At 38.8% G+C, this 22945-nt stretch overlaps 1 protein-coding gene across 2 annotated transcripts in view; it reads right to left on the reverse strand.

Moving 5' to 3' along the window:
- Positions 1–22945, reverse strand: part of LOC143349038 (trehalose transporter 1-like protein) — a 32316-nt gene that overhangs the window by 5704 nt on the left and 3667 nt on the right. For both annotated transcript variants that reach the window (XM_076779899.1, XM_076779900.1), the window contains exons 2-6: positions 12729–13116; positions 1684–1873; positions 1441–1612; positions 1078–1350; positions 236–544 (exon numbers count right to left, since the gene is read on the reverse strand). In XM_076779899.1, coding sequence (XP_076636014.1) covers positions 236–544; positions 1078–1350; positions 1441–1612; positions 1684–1873; positions 12729–12972 — 1188 coding nt within the window. In that variant the 5' untranslated portion in view covers positions 12973–13116. The remainder of the gene's footprint in view (positions 1–235; positions 545–1077; positions 1351–1440; positions 1613–1683; positions 1874–12728; positions 13117–22945) is intronic.

Here is a 22945-nt window from a genome sequence, read left to right on the forward strand (position 1 = left end):
TCCATTCCCTCGATCCGTTTCTATTTCTATTTGTTTATCTATGCACATTGCTAAGCTTTTACGCATCGACGTGCAACAAAGACGTCATCGCTCGTGTTCCGGTTCACGGATCACCAGTCGATGCGTTTTTTCTTCCGTCACATAAAAAAACATATCGCGATCCGTTATGGAAATATCGATTCAGAGTTTCGACCGTTAATTATCTAAATGGATGAATGTTAATCAATTCGTTTACCAGTGTGACGATTTCACCGATGCCAGAGAAAACGAGCAGCATCTTCCTGCCGAGCCTGTCGACGACCACCGGCGTCACGCAAGAGGCGAGCAATTGAACGACACCGACGATTATGGTCGCCGTCGAGGTCGAAAGCGACGTGCCAGCGCTTTTGAAGATGCTTTCCATGTAAAACAGAACCACGTTTATACCGCTGAACTGCTGGAAGGCGGCGAGGAGGCTCGTGTAGATCGTGGCCTTGAGGTTTGCCTTCACGTTGAATAGATCCGCGATGCTGGCCTTTTCCCTCGAAGCCTCGTCGATGGCCACCTAAACGAAAACAGAGTTGAGTTCGGTTGTCACCTGTCGCGTGATCCGTAAATCAATAAATTAAACGTCTCCGTCGTGCAGCGTTATTGAAAACAAGATAATCGAAAGATGAAATTGCGCAACGAAACGCGATAAAAGATCGAACGATCGAACCGAGTCGGTCACTCGTGCAAAACAGAGGCACGTTAAAGAATTCGTGCTACCATTGGTCGATCGAACGACGACTTTACCTCTGACCTCCCCCACGCGATATCACGACCAACCGGTTCTCTTTAAACGCGATTTTTGGTAAAATTCCTGTGTTTGTCGAGCGGCGCCCGGTTTATCGTACGTTTCGAACCTCGATAAGAGCCACGAAAATTGCTGAAACGATCTTTTTATCTTCCCGAAACACGGATCCCCTTGGGAAGATTCCGATAACCTCGATGACCCTCGATGCCGTTGGTACGAGGATCGGTCAACGCGATCCAATGGAAATTCGCGTTGAGTTGGTCAGTATCGTGCAAAAACAAGATCGAAGGATTCCTAATTACCTGTATCTCGTCAGCTTCCTTTTGCACGCTGGCCGGGGACTTGCCTCGAAGACTGGCCAACGCAGCGATGGCTTCCTGTTTCTGACCGATCTTCAGCAAGTAATACGGGGACTCCGGCATCTTCAAGAAGCAGACGAAGAACAATATCGGCAGAAGCGCGCAAAGGATCCAAAACACCAAGTAGGATACGTATGGCCCGATCGCGTACGAGTACAGCAAACCGAGGGTGATGAACAGTTGCAGGAAGGATCCCAGCGCCCCTCTGACAGACGTCTGTCCAAACAAGAAACATTAGGTTATTAGGTCAGCTGTACGATCTGTTGTCTGTGAGAACGCGTTTGGAGAAGAGACGGTGGCCTTTACCTCGGCGATTTCACCGCAATACATGGGAACAACCGTGAAGGCGAACGCTAAGGAGATGCCAAGGATCACTCGAGCCGCGTATAGTTGGCCCACCACCCTGGCTGTCGCGATCAAGATCCAACCGAATAACGACGGCACCACGGAGATCAGCAACGTTCGTTTCCTGCCCCACCTGTCGCGGATGAGGAACGATCGTAAATCATCGAAAGGACACTGGAATAGTTTTTTCTACACCTCCTTTACCTTTCCGCCATATATCCAGCGAGGAAACAGCCAACCATCGCTCCCACGGCTACCAGCGAACCGATCCAGGTACTTTCATCGTTCGTTAACACTCTTCCAAGAGGGTTGTCGTCTGTACTATTCGTTAGCCTCGGCAGTACAGGACTCGTCCATCCTAGTAGAGCACCGGCCGACGCGGAGCACAGGTTTGCTGAAATCGTAACAGATTTTTCGTTTAATTTTCTCGAATCTTCACCGAGCAATTGCACTGGAGAAATAACGCGTGGGGTGAGATAGCGGCTATCAATCGAAAGTACATAAAAATTTTCCGCGGCAGGCAGCGTCGATCAAGCTAATAACGCGATTATTCAAACCGTCTGATAGAAATACTTTTAACAAATCTGTTTGTATTACAAACTCGTGTCTATATTCGATTATGTTACGTGTTAAAAGTTTCTTCTGAAATTACTCCTAGATACGCGAATATACATACAGGGTGTTCAGCCACCCCTGGGGAAAATTTTAATGGGGGATTCTAGAGGCCAAAATAAGACGGAAATCAAGAATATCAATTTTTCATCTGAGGCTACGTTAAAAAGTTATTAACAAGTAAATTCAAAAATTTCAAATCGTCCTGGAAAAATTATTTTCGGTTGTGAGGGTCAATTACAATCATTTTTGGTTATTAGACATACCCTCGAAGTCCTATCCACTTTCGAGAAAAAAATTCGAGAAGGTGGTGAAATTTTTCGACAAAATTAAAGAATTTCAAATTGTTTTGGAAAAATTATTTTCGATTGCGGGGATCAATTACAATCATTTTTGGTCATTAGACATACCCTCAAAATCATACGCATTTTCGAGAAAAAAATTCGAGAAGGTGTGAAATTATTCGACAAAAAAAATATTTTTCAAATCATTTTAAAAAAATTATTTTCTGTTGTGGGGGTCAATTACAATCATTTTTGGTCATTAGACATACCCTCAAAATCATACGCATTTTCGAGAAAAAAATTCGAGAATGTATGAAATTTTTCGACAGAAAAAAAATTTTTTAAATCATTTTAAAAAAATTATTTTCGGTTGCGGGGGTCAATTGCAACCATTTTTGGTCATTACACATACCCTCGAAATCATACGCATTTTCGAGAAAAAAAATTCGAGAAGGTGTGAAATTTTTCGACAAAATTAAAAAATTTCAAATTATTTTGGAAAAATTATTTTCGGTTGCGGGGATCAATTGCAATCATTTTTGGTCATTAGACATACCCTCAAAATCATACGCATTTTCGAGAAAAAAATTCGAGAATGTATGAAATTTTTCGACAGAAAAAAAAATTTTTTAAATCATTTTAAAAAAATTATTTTCGGTTGCGGGGGTCAATTGCAATCATTTTTGGTCATTAGACATACCCTCAAAATCATACGCATTTTCGAGAAAAAAATTCGAGAAGGTGTGAAATTTTTCGACAGAAAAAATATTTTTCAAATCCTTCTAAAAAAATTATTTTCGGTTGCGGGAGTCAATTGCAATCATTTTTGGTCATTACACATACCGTCGAAATCATACGCATTTGCGAGAAAAAAATTCCATAACGAAAATCTAATTTGAAGCCAGAAATGGTTCCCCGAAATTTCATGCAAATCTTTAAAATGTCATAACTTCTGAACGGATTGGACGATTTTAATGTTTAAAAAAGCAAACTACGCGTATTTTGATGGAGAATATATACAAATCGCGAAAATATTCAAGAAGTTGGTCCTTGACCCCGAAAAATGAGAAAAACCCCATAAAAATGGTCCAATTTTCAAACAGCCATAACTCCTACGATAATGAATATATTTAAATGAAACTTTTTTCTGAAGTAGAGCCCATTTGTACCTTCAAAAAAGTATTAAACAGCTTTTCCGTAGAACGTCAAATAAAATTACTAAAAATCAAAAACGAATTTTTAAGAAAAATCGACAGGTGCCTATATTTTTCGGCGAAATTGAAAAATGTCTAATCGTTCTGAAAAAATTATTTTTAGTTCCTGGGGTCAATTACAAGCATTTTTGGTAAATAGTCATATCCCCGAAATCCTACTCATTTCCTAGAAAAAAATTCCGGAATGTGTGAAATTTTTCGAGAAAATTAAAAAATTTCAAATCGGTCTGGAAAAATTATTTTCGATTGCAAGAATCGATTACAATCATTTTTGGTAAATAGACATACCCTCGAAATCCTGCGCATTTTCGAGAAAAAAATTCAAATAGATGGACAAATTAGCGTTCTACAGCCGCAACTTCGAACGTTAATAACTTTTTAACGAAGCCTCCATCAAGAAATTGGTATTCTTGATTTTCGTCTTATTTTGGCCTCTAGAATCCTCCATTAAAATTTTTCCCAGGGGTGGCCCAACACCCTCTATATCGTTAAAATAGATACAGAAATACAAAATAGGATACTAGCCAAGAAATAGTTGTTACGATACATTGATATAACCTAATTAGAGCAAATGATATTAATAACGTATAAACTGAAAAGATCGTACCAACGATCGGACGGATCGACGTTGTTGTACAATTTCATATCGTTATTACATAACCGATTGATAAAGGTTATATTTATTTAATAGCGTGCCACCGATATTCGGTAGAAAGTAACGATAAAAATTCGAAATGCTTATAGAATGATAAGATCCGTGGATTAATTAATTTGTATAAAAATAATCAAGGCCGTGCCTAGGTATTTTGGCAACCTTCGCTCATTCCCTTCGCGATAGATATAAATGTACAGGGCACGTGTCTTTTCTCTACCTCCTATGTCACGTTCCCGATCTAATATTTCACTATTTAACGACGCGATCGCCTCGTGCAATAATTCGTCGCGTTCGAAAATAACCGAAAGAATCACAGTTGGGACAATGCAACGAATAAATATACACGAAAACTTTTCCATTCGGTCATTCGTTTCGCCTATGCATTTCATCCCCCGTAAATAAAGAATTCGCCTGTTATTCTTTTATCTCTCGCGATCTCTGCAAATATTTTCTTGATTCAACGATCGTTCTGTCGCGAAACTCGCGATAAAGTCCCACTCATTGTGTAAGAGTTAATTGTGTAATAATGGCCCGGACAGTGCGATTTCCACTCGTCTTCGTTGTTTCTTGTGGCTCGAATTTTCTGTGTACAGGCGTTTTTACGTGAAATAAAGATAAATAGACTCGAGACGACGGAGAAACGTACGGAAATAAAAAGGTAACGTTGGTGCTCGAAATCGCAGACATTTAAATCGTTCCTTTAAACGCGATCCAAGGTACCCGAGTTGAAAACGTTTCCGCGCGCGAGATAGTTTTACATGATTGCCAATTTCGGAGACAAGACTCAAGGATCTCGCCGCTGATACGGAAACGCGGAGGACGAGATAGCAGCCGCTACAAAGAGAATAGAAACTTGCACGACACGATCAATCGCATTGTTTCGAGCAATGACAGAATCGATCGTCCTTAACGTAAGAATTTTCACGGGTTTAAGCATGAAGTTTAGAGGCTCGTTCCGGAGAAGAATGTATCATACTATCGTCGAACGTAAACGTAGAATCGACGCGTCACGTTGCATCTAACGAGTAATACCGGGTTTACGTAATCCCGGCGAGATTGCTCTTATATCATTCGATCGCGTGCAACGCCGGAATAAAAATAAAAATAATCGCGTGGGCTCGTCCACGACGAACGCGCGATTTTGCGCGCCAAAAAAACATCCGTCGCGCGTTCTAGCAGATAAACAATAAGTGTCAACAACGTGATTTTATCGCGATCTAGGAGTGAACTATTCGACAAAATTACGAATAACGATGTTCGTTATCTCGCTGAAGATAATCGAGAAAAACAAATTGTCGAAGAAGAAATATGGATTCGTTGAACAGCCCTTGCTATCGATTTGCTTCCTTTAATCGGGCATCTCGTCACACGCTATCGTTAATCGTTTCCTTTTAACCTCGTTTTTCGAGCAGATAGAATCGTAAGTACGCACGACTTCTGTGTACACAAACGCCCGGTAGCTGTTACTGTAAATCTTTTGTCGCAACGCAATAAATCCCAGTGCACAGTTATCGATTCAGATACTGTTTTTCTATAAGATAGAATCACACCGTAAACATTCGATTTACACTCTTCAGATTACGGTAAATAACCGCGTGCCAGGTACTTAAAATCGTTATCGTTGTCTCCGTTGATATCGCGAGGCGATCTACGAATCGCCTATAAATCAATTTTAACGGAATCGTGACGAATTCAATTTAATTTTCTAATTATCGTAACTCTTCGATCAAGCCTCCGAATATAATTGAATTCGACCTATGGAAACTTTTACACGAGTCTTTCGATCGAATTCCAACGATCCATTGTAGGGTACATAATGAAAACTATACGCGATAGATGTACAATAGATCATTAATCTTTGATAAAAGAATTCCGTCGCGAATTGTAACGCTTAAACCAAATATGTAGATCTTTATCTACGTCGTACGAAAAGATAGAGACAGATGGTTAACAGAAACTATTTGAAGAATCGCTAAGATAGGAAATTTCCGTGTCGATAAGAATTTTTATAAACTCGTGATTGATTATGCCACTGCGTCGTGCGACGTGTTCCTATTAAATACGCGACAAGAAAAGAAATCTGGTCAGCTCTCGTTGCCATCTTATTATTTCTTTACTAAACTTCTTATCGTTCAGTGCAGATTTATCGATTTCTTTATATCCTCGTTAATAACGTAAATTCCCTGCACAGAGATAACGCTGATCTCGTGTTTACAAAATATTTTGCGACTCATCGCGCTACACGCTGTGCATGAAAATAGAAAATCTTGCGTTTTCCGATATATTCAACCGTCGGTCCTGCAATTTTTATGTTTCGCGGATATGCAAAACAATTTCTTGTTGTCGTTGACCCATTATCTGCGGTTAACGCGCCATGCGCTTCCCACCGCGATTAAATCAGTGTGGGTGTCCACGGACTAATCATCTTGGGACCGGTGGTGAACGATTCAGCCAATGAAGCGGACAAATCGTGATTCATCGCGCCCTGTTGCGACAGGAAACAAAAAATAACGCGAATCGTTTTCGAACCCGTCGTTCAATATCCTCTATATCGCATCTAGGGTTCGTAATATTATTTTACATTGTTAAAAATATGAATTTCTGAACGCTCTATCATCGAGAAATCGCTGAACATAGTTTGGAACGTCGTGTCTGACCATTAGCGCGGAGACCGCTGTTTCTACTGCAGTAGTAAAGTCTGACGTAACAGTTCGACGAGACGATCCAAACGACCGATAGGAAAACTTTCCTAATATTGGTTTTTGTTCGGGAATTCTGTGATATCTCGATCAATCAGAAACGTCATCGGTGGGCGGTTCGTTGCAGGCTCGCCTCGCTTTATCGCAGCTCGATTAAAACGTAAACACGAAGCTGCTAGATACAATAGATCGCGCAGTGCCTCGTTCGATGGGCAACGTTTAATATTTTTGTTTTGCATTAGTTAGATATCAGGCGACAGGTCCGATTGCTATACTTCTCGTCAAGATAAGCGTGAATTTTTTTACGATTTATCGGCTTACAATGCAATAGTATTTTCGTTACAATTACCTTGCAGAAACTAGCGTACCGACTGGGAAATATATTCCAAATGTACTAAAAGCGGTGGTAATTTGAATCGTTATCGAGTTACTTAGTTATCTTTATAGTAAATACTTATTCGACTAGTCCAGTAACTGCTAAAGACTGTAATGATTTATCGCGCTATTGATCCCGATAGAAATGAAGAGATTACAACAAAACGGAATGCTCGTTTCAGACAGATTTTGCTAAATCTCCAAAGTTAGGTTCGCACGGTCCGAAATACATTATTATGCAAACAATATGACGCGATTCGGAAACATTGCCGACGATTGCGATGTTCGTTACGAAATTCTTTCGGTTACGATTTCGACACCTTCGAACGAAAAATATTTGTCGTCGTGTCCACGTTATCGCGATGAAAACACTGTTTTACGGCTGTTTAGATTTCCTTAGAAAATCACGGACAAATTTCGTTGACAGTTTAATTCTAATTACGACAGGCTACGAGGACAAATGGGATACTCGACCAAGTTTACGTTTTTCAACACACCGTAATGATTCCGTCGGTTGCGTAAGATGCAATTGCGAGTTTGAACAGGATCGTCGTCATCGATTTCAGAGATTGGCGACGATTCGAACAATAGTCAGACAAAATGGTGGACGTTTATCAAACTCTCTCTCTCGTTTAATCCGACCAGCGTACGCAATTATTTACGTTTATCGATGGTGGATTACGAAAACGATCGTAAAAATTCTCGACTTACTGAAAACCTGTGCACCGTATCGCGGATAAGATACCAAGTTACGGTAAAACAAAAATTGCTATCGGAGTCGTGACGCGACTCGCGTAATTCTGTAATATTTTTTATTAAGAGGATTCTAGTTAAAAATTCGCTCGAATCGATGGACGATCAAGGACCTAAGACGTGATGTTCAGTACCTTTTGTTATATTTAATTCATAGAATATCTAGTTTGATAGTTTTTACAGCGCAACAGAGCCATCTGGCTGCTCGAGTTACACGTTCTGTTATTACTATTGCGAATATAAATCGCTGCAAACGAATTAACCGGAGACGATGATCGAGAATCAGATTCTCCATGCAGCGGAAATGCAAATGGCGTCGAATTACAGGACGACGTACTGCCGTAAAATCTTTTTAACGACCACTTCGTCTTCGTTCCAATGGCAAAATTTAACGACTTCGTCAAAACGAAGGACAAGCGTCTCGTTTTCGAGCTTCGACGTTGATGGAGTGATAACGACGCTGAACGATATCGTTCTCACGGAGACGTCCGAACCGAGGCGGAAAAATTTCCTACGACTTCTGCCCAATCCTCATTCATCGCCAACGAAACGAACGAGTCTCGAAATTTTAGAATGAAAATTGTGCTTCGATCAACGTGAAATTTTAATGGGGAATTGTAGAGCAAGAATATCAATTTCTTGACTGGAGGCTTCGTTAAATAGTTAAGAATTAAATTCAAAAATTTCAAATCGTTCTGGAAAAATTATTTTTAGTTGCAGGGGTCAATTGCACACATTTTTGGTCATTACACATACCCTCAAAATCATACGTATTTTCGAGAAAAAAATTCGAGAAAGTGCCGAAAGTTTTGGGTGAAAAAGAAGACTTTCGAATCGTCTTGGAAAAATTATTTTTAGTTGCAGGGGTCAATTGCAAGCATTTTTGGTCAACAGATATACCCCCGAAATCTTATCCAGTTTCGAGAAAAAAATTCCTTACCGAAAATATAATCTGAGGCCTGAAATATCTGCCCAAATTTTCATGCGAATTTTTAAAACGTCATAACTTCTGAACGGATTGGACGATTTTAATGTTCAAAAAAGCAAAGTACGCGTATTTTGATGGAGAATATATACGAATCGTAAAAATATTCGAAAAGTTGGTCCTTGACCCCGCAAAAAGAGAAAAACCCCATAAGAATGGTTCAATTTTCAAACAGCTATAACTCCTGCAATAGTTAATATATTTCAATGAAACTTTTTTCTGAAGTAGAGCTCATGGGTACCTACAAAAAAGTATTAGACAACTTTTCTGTAGGGCGTTAAACAAGATTACTAAAAATGAAAAACGAATTTTTAAGGAAAATCGACAGGGTAAGCTGCTGAAATTTTTCGACGGAAAAAGAAATTTCAAATCGTTCTAAAAAAAATATTTTTGGCTGCAGGGGTCAATTACAATCAATTTTGGTCAATAGATATACCCTCGAAATCCTATCCATTTTCGAGAAAAAAATTCGAGAAGATGGTGAAATTTTTCGACAAAATTAAAAAATTTCAAATTGTTTTGGAAAAATTATTTTCGGTTGCGGAGATCAATTACAATCATTTTTGGTCATTAGACATACCCTCAAAATCCTATTCAGTTTCGAGAAAAAAATTCCTTACCGAAAATATAATCTGAGGCCTGAAATATCTGCCCAAATTTTCATGTGAATTTTTAAAACGTCATAACTTCTGAACGGATTGGACGATTTTAATGTTCAAAAAAGCAAAGTACGCGTATTTTGATGGAGAATATATACGAATCGCAAAAATATTCGAAAAGTTGGTCCTTGACCCCGAAAAATGAGAAAAACCCCATACAAATGGTTCAATTTTCAAACAGCCATAACTCCTACGATAGTGAATATAATTCAATGAAACTTTTTTCTGAAGTAGAGCTCATGGGTACTTGCCAAAAAGTATTAGACAACTTTTCTGTAGGGCGTCGAACAAGATTACTAAAAATGAAAAACGAATTTTTAAGGAAAATCGACAGGGGGTAGGTGCCTAAATTTTTCGACGGGGGAAAAAAAATGTCAAATTGTTCTAAAAAAAATATTTTTGGCTGCAGGGGTCAATTACAATCAATTTTAGTCGATAGTTATACCCCCGAAATCCTACTCATTTCCTAGAAAAAAATTCGCGAAGGTGTGTAATTTTTCGACAAAATTAAAAAATTTCAAACCATTCTGAAAAAATTATTTTCTATTGCAAGAATCGATTGCAATCATTTTTGGTAAATAGACATACCCTCGAAATCCTGCGCATTTTCGAGAAAAAAATTCAGTTCTAACGGAACTTTACAAGTTAATAACTTTTTAACAAAGCCTTTTAAAACGCCTAGAATCCCCCATTAAAATTTTTCCCAGGGGTGGCCAAACACCCTGTATACGATAAAACTAACCGAAATAGATTTTAATATCGCTCTTATTCTATATTTATAATGTTTTATAATGAAAAATGATGGATCCAGGTTGATCTTTCCGCCCTTTGTCTAGAAACCACCCCCAACCACACTATTTATTGTCTCTTTTTGAGCTCGACCACTTGCGGAAGATCGAAGATTAAACTTGAAAGAGATACGTTCGACGATCTAAAGAAGCCAAGGATTTATCGTGCGTCCTTCGTCGCGTGGTCAAACTTAACATGAATGATCGACGGTCGAGAACGTCAACGATCGACAAACGTGCGGAGGACGGAAGACTTTACGTGCGAGCAATAATCGCAAAGAGACCAACGCGGCCTCGAACGACTATTAAACAATTCGCATCCGGTGCTCGATCGAATTAAATCTCGACTGGCTATAATCGTAACCCATTCGAACCACATCCTAATTATCCTGTTATCTGCGATCGCACAGTTTACCTTAAACGTTTGAAACTCTGAAACGGAGTCTGCAAATGCTTCGATTATAACGTGGAGCGTGCACACGCGACCTTAACGCTTCCCAAACAGAATTTCGCGAGGAAAATTCATCGTGAATGCACCGATCCACGCCAGCGAAAATTTCTTTTCACGCCCCGTTGACGGAATGGAATTTTCCGAACGGGATTTCCTCGGCAAACTGTGTTCCGTTAAAAGAAAACAACGTTCTTATCCGAAACGCTACAAAAATCTAATATTCCCTCGCGAAAGTAAATATCGTACGAGCAATACTCGCGAAATTCAACAAATTCGGGAAACGTGCCTCTGCTCGCGCGTGCATATTTCGCCAATTGACGCACGAATCAATATCGCACGTTTGCTTTCCGTTTTCACGCGCGCTTCGAGCTTAAGTTAAAATCGACATTTCGATTAATTACGGTTTCGAAAGATCATCTAAAAATTGCATCCTCGAGAAGGCAAATCGCGAAACGGGAAAATTAACTGCTCGTTTTCGGAATTCGATCCTTCTTTTGTTTACGTGCACCGAATATCGCGAAGAGAGACGTCAGAGGTGGGCAGCAGTAAAGATAACCGCGTTATTTTCGGCAAACGACGACCGCAACGAATTTTTCCTTTTAAAGCGCAACGGTACTCTTCGAGGCTCGACATTTCCGTACGAAAGGTTCAACGACGGCGTGCTGCTCGTACCGATCCAATGGCAAGTTCACCAAGTTCATTACACGCTCCTCGTTGCATTTATAGATCTCTCTATCTCTATAATTAAACGAAGCCTCAGAACGTAGCGACCGTCCCAACGAGACCAACAAAAATTAATTAACTTCTCGCGAAACGTTTCGTTGCGAAGAATACAATCGACACGCGTCCACGAATTTCCTGAGATATTTTCCATCAATTTCGCTCGTGACCTCCTAAGCCATACCTAAAACAAATCAACGACTCGACGTCGAAACGCACAAAGGGGCACCGATTCCTTTCCAACCCGTTCGCCGACAGGTTGATCGTTTAATCCATAGTTGCACCGGTATGCACCTAAGAATAACTTGTTAAGTGTCAGAAGTGACATAAACTTTAGACATTAATGAAAACACATTAACCGTTATCTCTAATCGAACGATAAATAAGTAACTGTTCTTGATAAGTAAAGTCTGTGTCGAGACTTGTACGAAATAACGATACGAGGCGAATTAATAAAATTAAGTTTAATTGAAGATATAAATCTCGTTATTAAGTAGCATACCGGTTATCAAATAAGTCGTAATCGATTCAAAACAGTCACGCGTTATCGTTTCGATTTGCATCGTGCATTATGCACCAAACGTTATTAATTCACCGCGAACTATGTATGTTTATTTACTCTTCGTACTACGCGTGACTTCGGCTCGTGATTTTATTTCGGTCGGGGAATAAAAAAAGAAAACTACCGCTTCGAAGTGTCACTAAGTAGAGGACCGTACGCGATTAAAACTTCCTATATTTTGTCGCTATAATCGACGTTCGCTTCGACTCGAAATATTTTAATCGAGACACTGTTGCCAAAAATATTTCACCGATTACTACGATGATCGCGTTATCTTCACGCCACTAATTGCGTTCGATATTATTATCTATTCGAGATAAAAACGACGAAGTAAAATCGGCAAAGTTTCAAATCGAGCTGCCAGCGCCTCCACGTTTCAGCTAAATCGCGTGTTTCGCGGGTCAAAGTTCCCGCCACTGGGCGAACTTGCGTCGTTCCTCCGGACCCACCCCCAGCGCCCGATGGACCTCGAGGTCGTCACGTGTCGCTTACCTGCGGCTGCCGCGGCGTATTGAAGCAACGTCGAGCCCTTCTCCGTCATCTCGTTGACGTGGAACTTGCCCTGGACACCGATAGGATCGATATATCTCGCTGAACCGACACCAATCTCGCTCGAATGTTTCCCAAGGGTGGCTGAATCGTACACCGCTGAAGAGGAACTCGCTGGTACAGGGCTGTAGGCATACTCTTTATACGAACGCCCCTCTATTTCCTCCTGGCCGTGGGTGGGGGCCATTTCTCCCTCTCTTTCTCTGTTGCTCGCTCGATAAACGGCTGACCTCTCTCTCCTCCTTCCTCCTTCGACCGGCCGATTCGTGGCTTCTCTCGATCACCGCGCACCGACTAGTCCGCGGAAAATGCAACGACCGTGTCCTCGACCCTGCAACCAACCAGCGAACGATCGTGTCAAGGTCGTCCGGAGATCGTCGATCGTCGATCTCGATCCCCGCAGGGGTGGGAACGCGCGTTCTTTCAACCCTCGCGTGCCACTTCCAAGCCCACGTGCCGCCACGACACGCACGCACCCCTACAGATCTTCATTTGGAATTTTTTCTCTTTAAACGCGAGCTGTCGTGAATCGACGAACCGTATATGACAAATGTACAAGTGCATTATCTCGTCGAAACTCTGTTGGAGCTACTCCAAGCATGAGTAATCTCTTTTTCGTTCGAGCAGGCACGATTCAAGAATGAAAATCGACACGGTAGATAGAAAAACTGAATGACTGTACATACGCCTTAAACAAAAGAAAAAGTCATTAGTGAGTTCGTGGTAGTCGTTAATCTAAGGGTCAAGGTCGACTAAGCTGCAGTGACCTAGCGGGAAGTTCCGTGTTCTAGGGTTGTTAATGATCGTGGATCGATCGTATCGTGCGAGACATCGTCGCGCCCTTTTCTCGAAATCGAACGAGCGCTCGAGACGCTTTTCCCATTCGTACGTACGAGAAACGAGATGCGAAAAAGCTGTCCCGACTTGAGAAGATTTTTTTATCCCGCAGGGGACGGAACGATTTCCCCTGATTGCTTTGTTGGCTTCTGAAACTCGAGGCCATCGAGAAAGGAATTGAAATCATGGTCGTTCTCTATGAATCTATTTACCGCGATGTGGAACACCGATAAGAATTGGAATAAATTTCCTCCGCGCTTGTTCCTATTGATAACGCTCGGTACGGAAAATCATAATCGAGCCCGATTTAAAGTAGAATGCTTTTTCGACGTCTGATCTTTCTTTCGTGTGCTTCGATTGGTCGCGAGACAAATCGATTTCTCGTCGATACGTTCGAGTGGATAATTTATCGCGCGGGCTTCCAAGATAATTTGAACAATAAGCGATTCGAACAACGATTCGTAAGGTGCTTCCACCTACTTCTTATCGCGTAAAATCGATAACAAATATCGATAAAGCGAAACGCATCGAGGAACACGAAAACGTAGACGAAAGAAACGATTGAAACTCTTTATACCCTATTTTCGAGACGTACAACCTATTTTATATTCATGATTTTTATATTATGTCTCTTTGTTCCAACGTTTCTTCCGCGTATCATCTGTTTTTTTTATCTGTATCGTATCTGAATCGAATATTGTATTCTTCCCTCTCAGCATTTCAAAGTTTCATTGCGTTTGAAAGTTTATGTCTCTCCGAAGAGTCGTACGATGGAAAATTAAATCGTCGGGTCGCAACCGGTTGCCGGATCCTCCCCCAACTTGTTTTCACCTTTACGGTTCCAGGACGATAATCGATACTCGTGAGACTCTGATTGGACCACGAGACCTTCGAAAAACTAGAAAATGTTTATAACAGAACCAGAGTCACGGGTTTTCTGTCACGATTAAATCGATCACCTAGATTCGAAACGTAAAGAGTTAATTGTCGACGAGTTAATCGACTTCTGGAATCCGGGAATTACCGAAGGCTACGTCAATGTAAACGTATTTACAGAGGAGGTGCGACAACATCAGAGGTAGGAATCTCAAATAGGAAACTTTTTTTTCTCTTCCAGAACCCTCCACGCGTCGAGTTCGAGGCACGCTGGGAGTTCCCCTTTCGATGGAGAGCAAGGAAGAGAATGGTCGTGCCCAAAACGAGATGCGACTAGACAAAATCCTGTCACTAGACCTCGTTTCGATTCCACGAATGTGGCCGGGGAAAAACGTGACTCGAAAGAGATTCTTCGATCATTCCGTTCGAATTCCTCGAACGCGATCTCGAAAATTGGTCGACGCCACATCTTAACACTAGATTTACGAGCTAAATCAATTTGACTCTAGAATTTTATACGTACGTAATAATAAATTCATTTAAATTGATTTAAAACTGTTTTTTTTTTTTAAAAAAACTTCAATTTTGTTGTATGAGTCAAATTGGTTCAGTTCAGTAAAAATACGTATACAGGGTGTTCGACCACCCCTAGGAAAAATTTTAATGCAGGATTTTAGAGGCCAAAATAAGACGAAAATCAAGAATACCAATTTGTTCATGGAGGCTTTAAAGAGTTATTAACAATTAAATTCAAAAATTTCAAATCGTTCTGGAAAAATTATTTTATGTTGCGGGAGTCAATTACAATCATTTTTGGTGAATAGACATATATTCGAAATCTTACTCAGTTTCGAGAAAAAAATTCGAGTTGTGAAATTTTTCGGCGAAAATAAAAATTTTCAAATTGTTCTAAAAAAAATATTTTTGGCTGCAGGGGTTAATTACAATTATTTTTGATCATTACATATACCCACGAAATCCTACTCACTTTCGAGAAAAAAATTCCTTACCGAAAATCTAATTTCAAGTCAGAAATCGTTCCTCGAAATTTCATGCGTATCTTTAAAAGACCATAACTCCTGAACGGATTGGGCGATTTTGATGTTTAAAAAGGCAAACAACGCGTATTTTGCTATAGAATATGTAGAAATTCCAAAAACATTCGAAAAGTTGGTCCTTGACCCCGAAAAATGAGAATAACCCCATAAGAATGGTCCAATTTTCAAACAGCCATAACTCCTGTAATAGTGAATATATTTCAATGAAACTTTTTTCTGAAGTAGAGCTCATGGGTACTTACAAAAAAGTATTAGACAACTTTTCTGTAGGGCGTCAAATAAAATTACTAAAAATCAAAAACGAATTTTTAAGAAAAATCGACAAGGGGGCCTAAACAAGTAGGTGCCTAAATTTTTCGGCGAAAAAAAAAAATTTTGAATCGTTCTAAAAAAATTGTTTCTAGGTTCTGGGGTTAATTACAATCATTTTTGGTGAATAGTCATATCCCCGAAATCCTACTCATTTCCTAGAAAAAAATTCGAGAAGGTGTGAAATTTTTCGGCAAAAATAAAAAAAATTTCTAATCATTCTGAAAAAATTATTTTCGGTTGCGGGGGTCAATCACAATCGTTTTTGGTGGATAGACATACCCCCGAAATCCTACCCAGTTTCGAGAAAAAAATTCGTTACCGAAAATATAATGTCTGATCACGAACGAATGATTCCCCTAAAATTTCATGTGTTTCAAATCGTTCTGAAAAAATTATTATCGGTTGCGGGGATCAATTACAATAATTTTTAGTTATTACACATATCCTCGAAATCCTACGCATTTTCGAGAAAAAAATTCAGAAAGGGCGGAACTTTAAATGTTGGATAACTTTTTAACGAAGGCTCTATCAACAAATTAGTATTCTCGATTTTAGTCTTATTTTGGCCTCTAAAATCTCCCATTAAAATTTTCCAAATCTAGTGTTAATATTTGCTTAGCTTTGTGCAATCATGCTTTCAGATAAACATTAGAACGATTTTGCAATCGACTATTCCTAAAAGCATCTGCTTTCTTTTCTAAAATCTCGTTCGAGTAACCTTCCTTCCTGAATCAGAGTCAGGCAAAATGGAAGAAAGCTGTATTATTCTCAGGGTCTACCTTGAATGGTAACTCCATAGAAAACAGATACGTTTCTCTCCCAATTTCCATAACCTAAACGCGAAGAGTCCAAAAGGAATATCGTCACAGGGAAATCCCGAAAAGCGTTTTGCTAATATCTCGATCGTAGCGATCGTTATTGATCTTTCCAAGTATTTTATCAGTCGATACGATGAAAACAGGAGCGTTCGTTGAGAGGAATGCTGGGTGGAATATTTCGTCTCGAAATTTATCTCACGCGATAAAGATCTACCGTGCAAATTATTTGCGAACCCAACTTATCGATTAATGGCTCGATTAATCGATCGTCTCGAGCGAACCACGTCAACGCACTTCGAGAAGATAATTTTCAAAGATCGACATTCCGTACGATTGTAGTCGACGTTGCAATCGCGATCGAATCGATGTATGGAAAAATTCGTGAAACTACGGAAAAATAAACACGAATCGGAACAATGGAACGCGATAAGAAAACTCATTAAAACTCGATGCTTCCTTCGTTAAGAAATCCTCATTATCGCGAGAAAATTCGCGCTTCGTTTCGATCAACAACCACGACGAGTACGACGGGTTAAAATCTGTGCTCGCTATTATTTTGCAATCAAACGAAGACAATTGAATGGCTTGCATCGTTTATAAAGTTAACATGCAAGAAATAAAATTATTCCACGATTTTTACAACCCGTATAAAACAGAATTACAAAGAATTATGAAGCATTCTTGAGTCGAACAGCGTAACCAATTTGTACATACTCTCCGGGCTTCGAAGAGAACGTCAAATACCTACAAATTTTGCAATTACTTCGCCCAATACAACGAGTCTGGACAAGTATGACACTCGAGAAGACTTGAATAAACTCTATTGACTCGTGAAATAAGAGTAACTATAACCTACAAACTATTCCTTCTTCTTAACACTAGGTTTATTTTTATTATAATTCGCTACGTTGACAGTTGCATCGAAATGCAGTTTTTCTTTTAATTAGAGTATACATCAATTCAACATAAATTGCTAACAAATAATATTTCCGAGTCCTATAACGTCAAGTTTAGAATCTGAATGCGTCAAATTGACGCGTACCGTAAACCCAGTGTTAACTACCCTTCCAACCTTTGGAAAACTAAGCTGACGGTGGCACTGACCCCATTATTCGATAAATTTCCCACTATTCGTCACAGCGAAAATCACAGCCTGTTTCTCGTAAACGTTACCAAAGATCCTGCGCGATTCGATGGGCCTGGAAAGATCACTGAACATTTTTCTACGAGGCAGTTTACCTTCCAAAGCAAAGTCGGAAACTTCGAGCCCCTAAACGTTCTCGCGGCGACGGAATTTTCGCGGAGATTTTTAGGGATCGATAAACCTTTGGCTTGGTCGTTCCTCCCCACCCCACGCAAGTGAAATTGAACGATCGCCACGATAATCGTCGATAGTAACACCCGTGATCTTCGATAATCGGTCGGGGCTGCGAACTGTGATCGGGAAATCGCGAATTGAAACCGGAAAACGACGAGAATTCCAACGAGCGACGAAGTAAGAGTAAGACCCACTTACCAGCAAGGAGCGCGCACTTTGTTAAAATGGTCTTTTCTCAAAGAAACACCTGTAATATAGGCCCTCGATAATTCGTTATATAACGTACACGAATTGGTCTTTGTGGAAATGTGTGCGTGACCGCGCCCCTCTCTCGGCATAATCATCCGGCGAGTATCTTCGTCTCGACAGTTGGCCCTCGATAACGCGGCGATCGACGTTCGCGATTCCAGCGTTGATCGGAAACTAAATGGCAATTACGGGTCGAGTCCCGAGTAATTCGGTTAATCCCCGGCACTCGAAAGAGATTTGCGCTTTTAAAAAGTAAGTGGAAAATTCAAGAGCCGCTGATGGGATCCCTTCGCAGGCTCTCGAATATTCATAAACCTCCTATGCAAACGATTAACGATCAATTATTCGTATTATGTTACTCGACCACGGTTAAATTAATAACACATAGCCCGTACCTAACAATTTTCATATATTTTTGTAATAAAATTATTTTATCAACGATATCGAACCTTTCCTCGTTAACGAGTCGATGACCTAAAAATCGTAACACATTACCGACGGGAAACGAGTATTCTCGTTTTACAAATGTGGGTTTTTCTAGTAATTTCATCGACAATACAAGAAAAAAATTCTATTATCCACGTATAACTTATCATATTTTTAGTATAGACATGTTGAAGGAATTCTATGTTGTTAAAATCATCCTAGAGTAAAGTTTTAAGAAAAATGCACCGTCGTTAATGTGTTAAGAATGTATGAAGTTGCAATCTTATCTCCATCGCCTGGTATTCTGGCGCACAACAAACCGATTGCACCTTAATTTAAATAAATGTCGTATTACGCGTAGTAAAACTTCTACGTTGTTTACTTACAGACCTAACAACGTAGTTTTGTCACCTGTCGATCGTGTTCTTGGCCTTGTGGTTGTTTTTCATTCAACTTAAACTTGAATGAACCACTCCAATTGCATACCGGGTCAGGGAAATAGCGCATTTTACATTTTAGCATATTTTCTGTTAGAAACCCAAGCAAATATACAGGGTGTTCGGCCTAAATAAGACGAAAATCAAGAATACCAATTTGTTGATGGAGGCTTCGTTACAAAGTTATTAATATTTAGATTAAAAAATTTCAAATCATTCTGGAAAAATTATTTTCGGTTGTGGGAGTCAATTACAATCATTTTTGGTCATTACACATATCTTCGAAATCCTACCCACTTTGTAGAAAAAAATTCGAGAAGGTGTGAAATTTTTCGACGAAATTAAAATATTTCAAATCGTACTGAAAAAAATATTGTTAGCTGTGGGGGTCAATTACGATAATTTTTGGTGAATAGACATACCCCCGAAATTCCACCCACTTTCTAGAAAAAAATTCGGGATGTGAAATTTTTCGATGAAATTAAAATATTTCAAATCGTACTGAAAAAAATATTGTTAGCTGTGGGGGTCAATTACAATAATTTTTGGTGAATAGATATACCCCCAAAATCCTACGCACTTTCGAGAAAAAAATTCATTACCGAAAACTTAATTTGGTGCCTTTCGACGAAATTAAAAAATTTCTAATCGTTCTGGAAAAAATATTGTTAGCTGTGGGGGTCAATTACAATAATTTTTGGTGAATAGACATACCCCCGAAATCCTACCCATTTTCTGGAAAAAAATTCAAAAAGGTGTGAAATTTTTCGACGAAATTAAAATATTTCAAATCGTTCTAAAAAAAATATTGTTAGCTGTGGGGGTCAATTACGATCATTTTTGGTTAATAGACATACCCCCAAAATCCTACGCACTTTCGAGAAAAAAATTCCTTACCGAAAATTTAATTTGGTGCCTTTCGACGAAATTAAGAAATTTCAAATCGTTCTGAAAAAAATATTGTTAGCTGTGGGGGTCAATTACAATCGTTTTTGGTGAATAGACATACCCCCGAAATCCTACCCACTTTCTGGAAAAAAATTCAAAAAGGTGTGAAATTTTTCGACGAAATTAAAATATTTCAAATCGTTCTAAAAAAAATATTGTTAGCTGTGGGGGTCAATTACGATCATTTTTGGTGAATAGACATACCCCCGAAATCCTGCGCATTTTCGAGAAAAAAATTCCTTACCGAAAATTTAATTTGGTGCCTTTCGACGAAATTAAAAAATTTCAAATCGTTCTGAAAAAAATATTGTTAACTGTGGGGGTCAATTACGATCATTTTTGGTGAATAGACATACCCCCGAAATCCTGCGCATTTTCGAGAAAAAAAATTCCTTACCAAAAATTTAATTTGGTGCCTTTCGACGAAATTAAAAAATTTCAAATCGTTCTAAAAAAAATATTGTTAGCTGTGGGGGTCAATTACGATCATTTTTGGTGAATAGACATACCCCCGAAATCCTGCGCATTTTCGAGAAAAAAATTCCTTACCGAAAATTTAATTTGGTGCCTTTCGACGAAATTAAAAAATTTCAAATCGTTCTGAAAAAAATATTGTTAGCTGTGGGGGTCAATTACAATCGTTTTTGGTGAATAGACATACCCCCGAAATCCTACCCAATTTCGAGAAAAAAATCGGTAAGGTGCTGAAATTTTTCGATGAAATTAAAATATTTTAAATCGTTCTAAAAAAAATATTGTTAGCTGTGGGGGTCAATTACAATAATTTTTGGTGAATAGACATACCCCCGAAATCCTGCGCATTTTCGAGAAAAAAATTCCTTACCAAAAATTTAATTTGGTGCCTTTCGACGAAATTAAAAAATTTCAAATCGTTCTAAAAAAAATATTGTTAGCTGTGGGGGTCAATTACAATAATTTTTGGTGAATAGACATACCCCCGAAATTCTACCCACTTTCTAGAAAAAAATTCAAAAAGGTGTGAAATTTTTCGACGAAATTAAAATATTTCAAATCGTTCTAAAAAAAATATTGTTAGCTGTGGGGGTCAATTACAATAATTTTTGGTGAATAGACATACCCCCGAAATCCTGCGCATTTTCGAGAAAAAAAATTCCTTACCAAAAATTTAATTTGGTGCCTTTCGACGAAATTAAAAAATTTCAAATCGTTCTGAAAAAAATATTGTTAGCTGTGGGGATCAATTACAATCGTTTTTGGTGAATAGACATACCCCCGAAATCCTGCGCATTTTCGAGAAAAAAATTCAGTAATAACTTTTTAACGAAGCCTCCATCAACAAATTGGTATTCTTGATTTTCGTCTTATTTTGGCGAATACCAAATTTGCAACAGTTTTATTAATCTGTTGGAAAATTAAGCAGCTTCGACGTTAACCTTTGGTGTGATTTAAAAAGAAAAAAAAATTCAATTAATATACCACTACCTTATAGAAATGTGACCACAGAATTAATATCGATAATAAACAAGCCCTGACATTGTATCGCGTGCAGAAACAGTTACAGTGGCGGTTTGTAGCGAAATTCGAAATGAAACATACGACAGAACGTTATTGCATTATCGATTTTAACAGTCCATTTGCGCTCAAAGCGTTCTACTTTTCATACTCTACTTTTATACGTCCATATCTTGAATACGAATCTGTTATCTGGTTATCGAGCTACTTGAAGCAAAGAAGCTTCTTGAGGGAGACTGTGTACAAGTATTTTCGTTACGCGTTGTATTAAATCAAATTATAACGTCCTCGTACGTTGAAATATCGAAAACATAACCGAAAATATGAAATACTTTAGTTCGAATAAACAATCGTCGTAGCACTTTTCTTATTCGAAACGTTCCTGTAAACATATTCACTCGAATAGAACAGAGCTGGAACAATGACCGTATGTACAATAGAACGCAAGTGATCAATAATCTTGTCTAATGAATAACAGGAATAATCAAAGCAAATGTAATCGCGAACATGATCGAACCTGGCATACGAAACATTAATCACGAAAAGCTTTCACCTTCGATTATGATTGATTCGATCGCTTAATGGAAAGTTGACGAAAATTCGTAACTGTTTGAGACAGTCTATCAACTTCGACAAAGACTAGAATAATCTTTCATTTTATAATTAAAAATTACCGTTAGTCAATCACAATTACAAACATAATTTACGATTGCTGATTAATTTAAACGATGATTAATCGACTAATGATTTGTTTTATTGCGATTAGATCGTCGACAGATTATAATCGCTATGAAACGATAATTGATTGGCCAGCACTTACAAAGTGTACTTTGCACCCATTGCTGTGCGCGATTATGCGAGTTAACGCATAATTTCGGGTCCGTCAAAAATACAAAAATGTTTGTTCCTACGTACGTAAATTTACGTCACTTGATACACGGTCAGTAAACAAAAAACAAAAGATAAACTACATCTGGATATAATTTCATTTCGAATCGGTAACTCGTTTGTAAACATTTAAACGATTCTGCTTGTCGGACAAAAAACGAAGTTTCTATTTTTGACGCGCTTATTTATTACTTCGAACGTAAAGCTGTTTAATCGTTGATTGGAGTTTGTATAATTATATATTCCGTTAATCAATTTGTTGAAAAATAATGTTGATTCCAGTGTTTTCGCGTAAGCTTTTTGCATTGTTTACGACCGATACTCTGAATTATTAATACATACGCCCACTGATTTACTACGCACATTTCATTAATATCTCGTATCTTACTTTCTCAAGTCCGCCACGACTGTATCTTCGAACCATTTAAATAGCTAAACTCTTCTTTCAACGAACGCGATAACGATATTTACTTCTGTCAATTCGAACGTGCGACGTTAA

Source organism: Colletes latitarsis, chromosome 12, assembly GCF_051014445.1.
Source record: "Colletes latitarsis isolate SP2378_abdomen chromosome 12, iyColLati1, whole genome shotgun sequence".
NCBI classification, from domain to species: domain Eukaryota; kingdom Metazoa; phylum Arthropoda; class Insecta; order Hymenoptera; family Colletidae; genus Colletes; species Colletes latitarsis.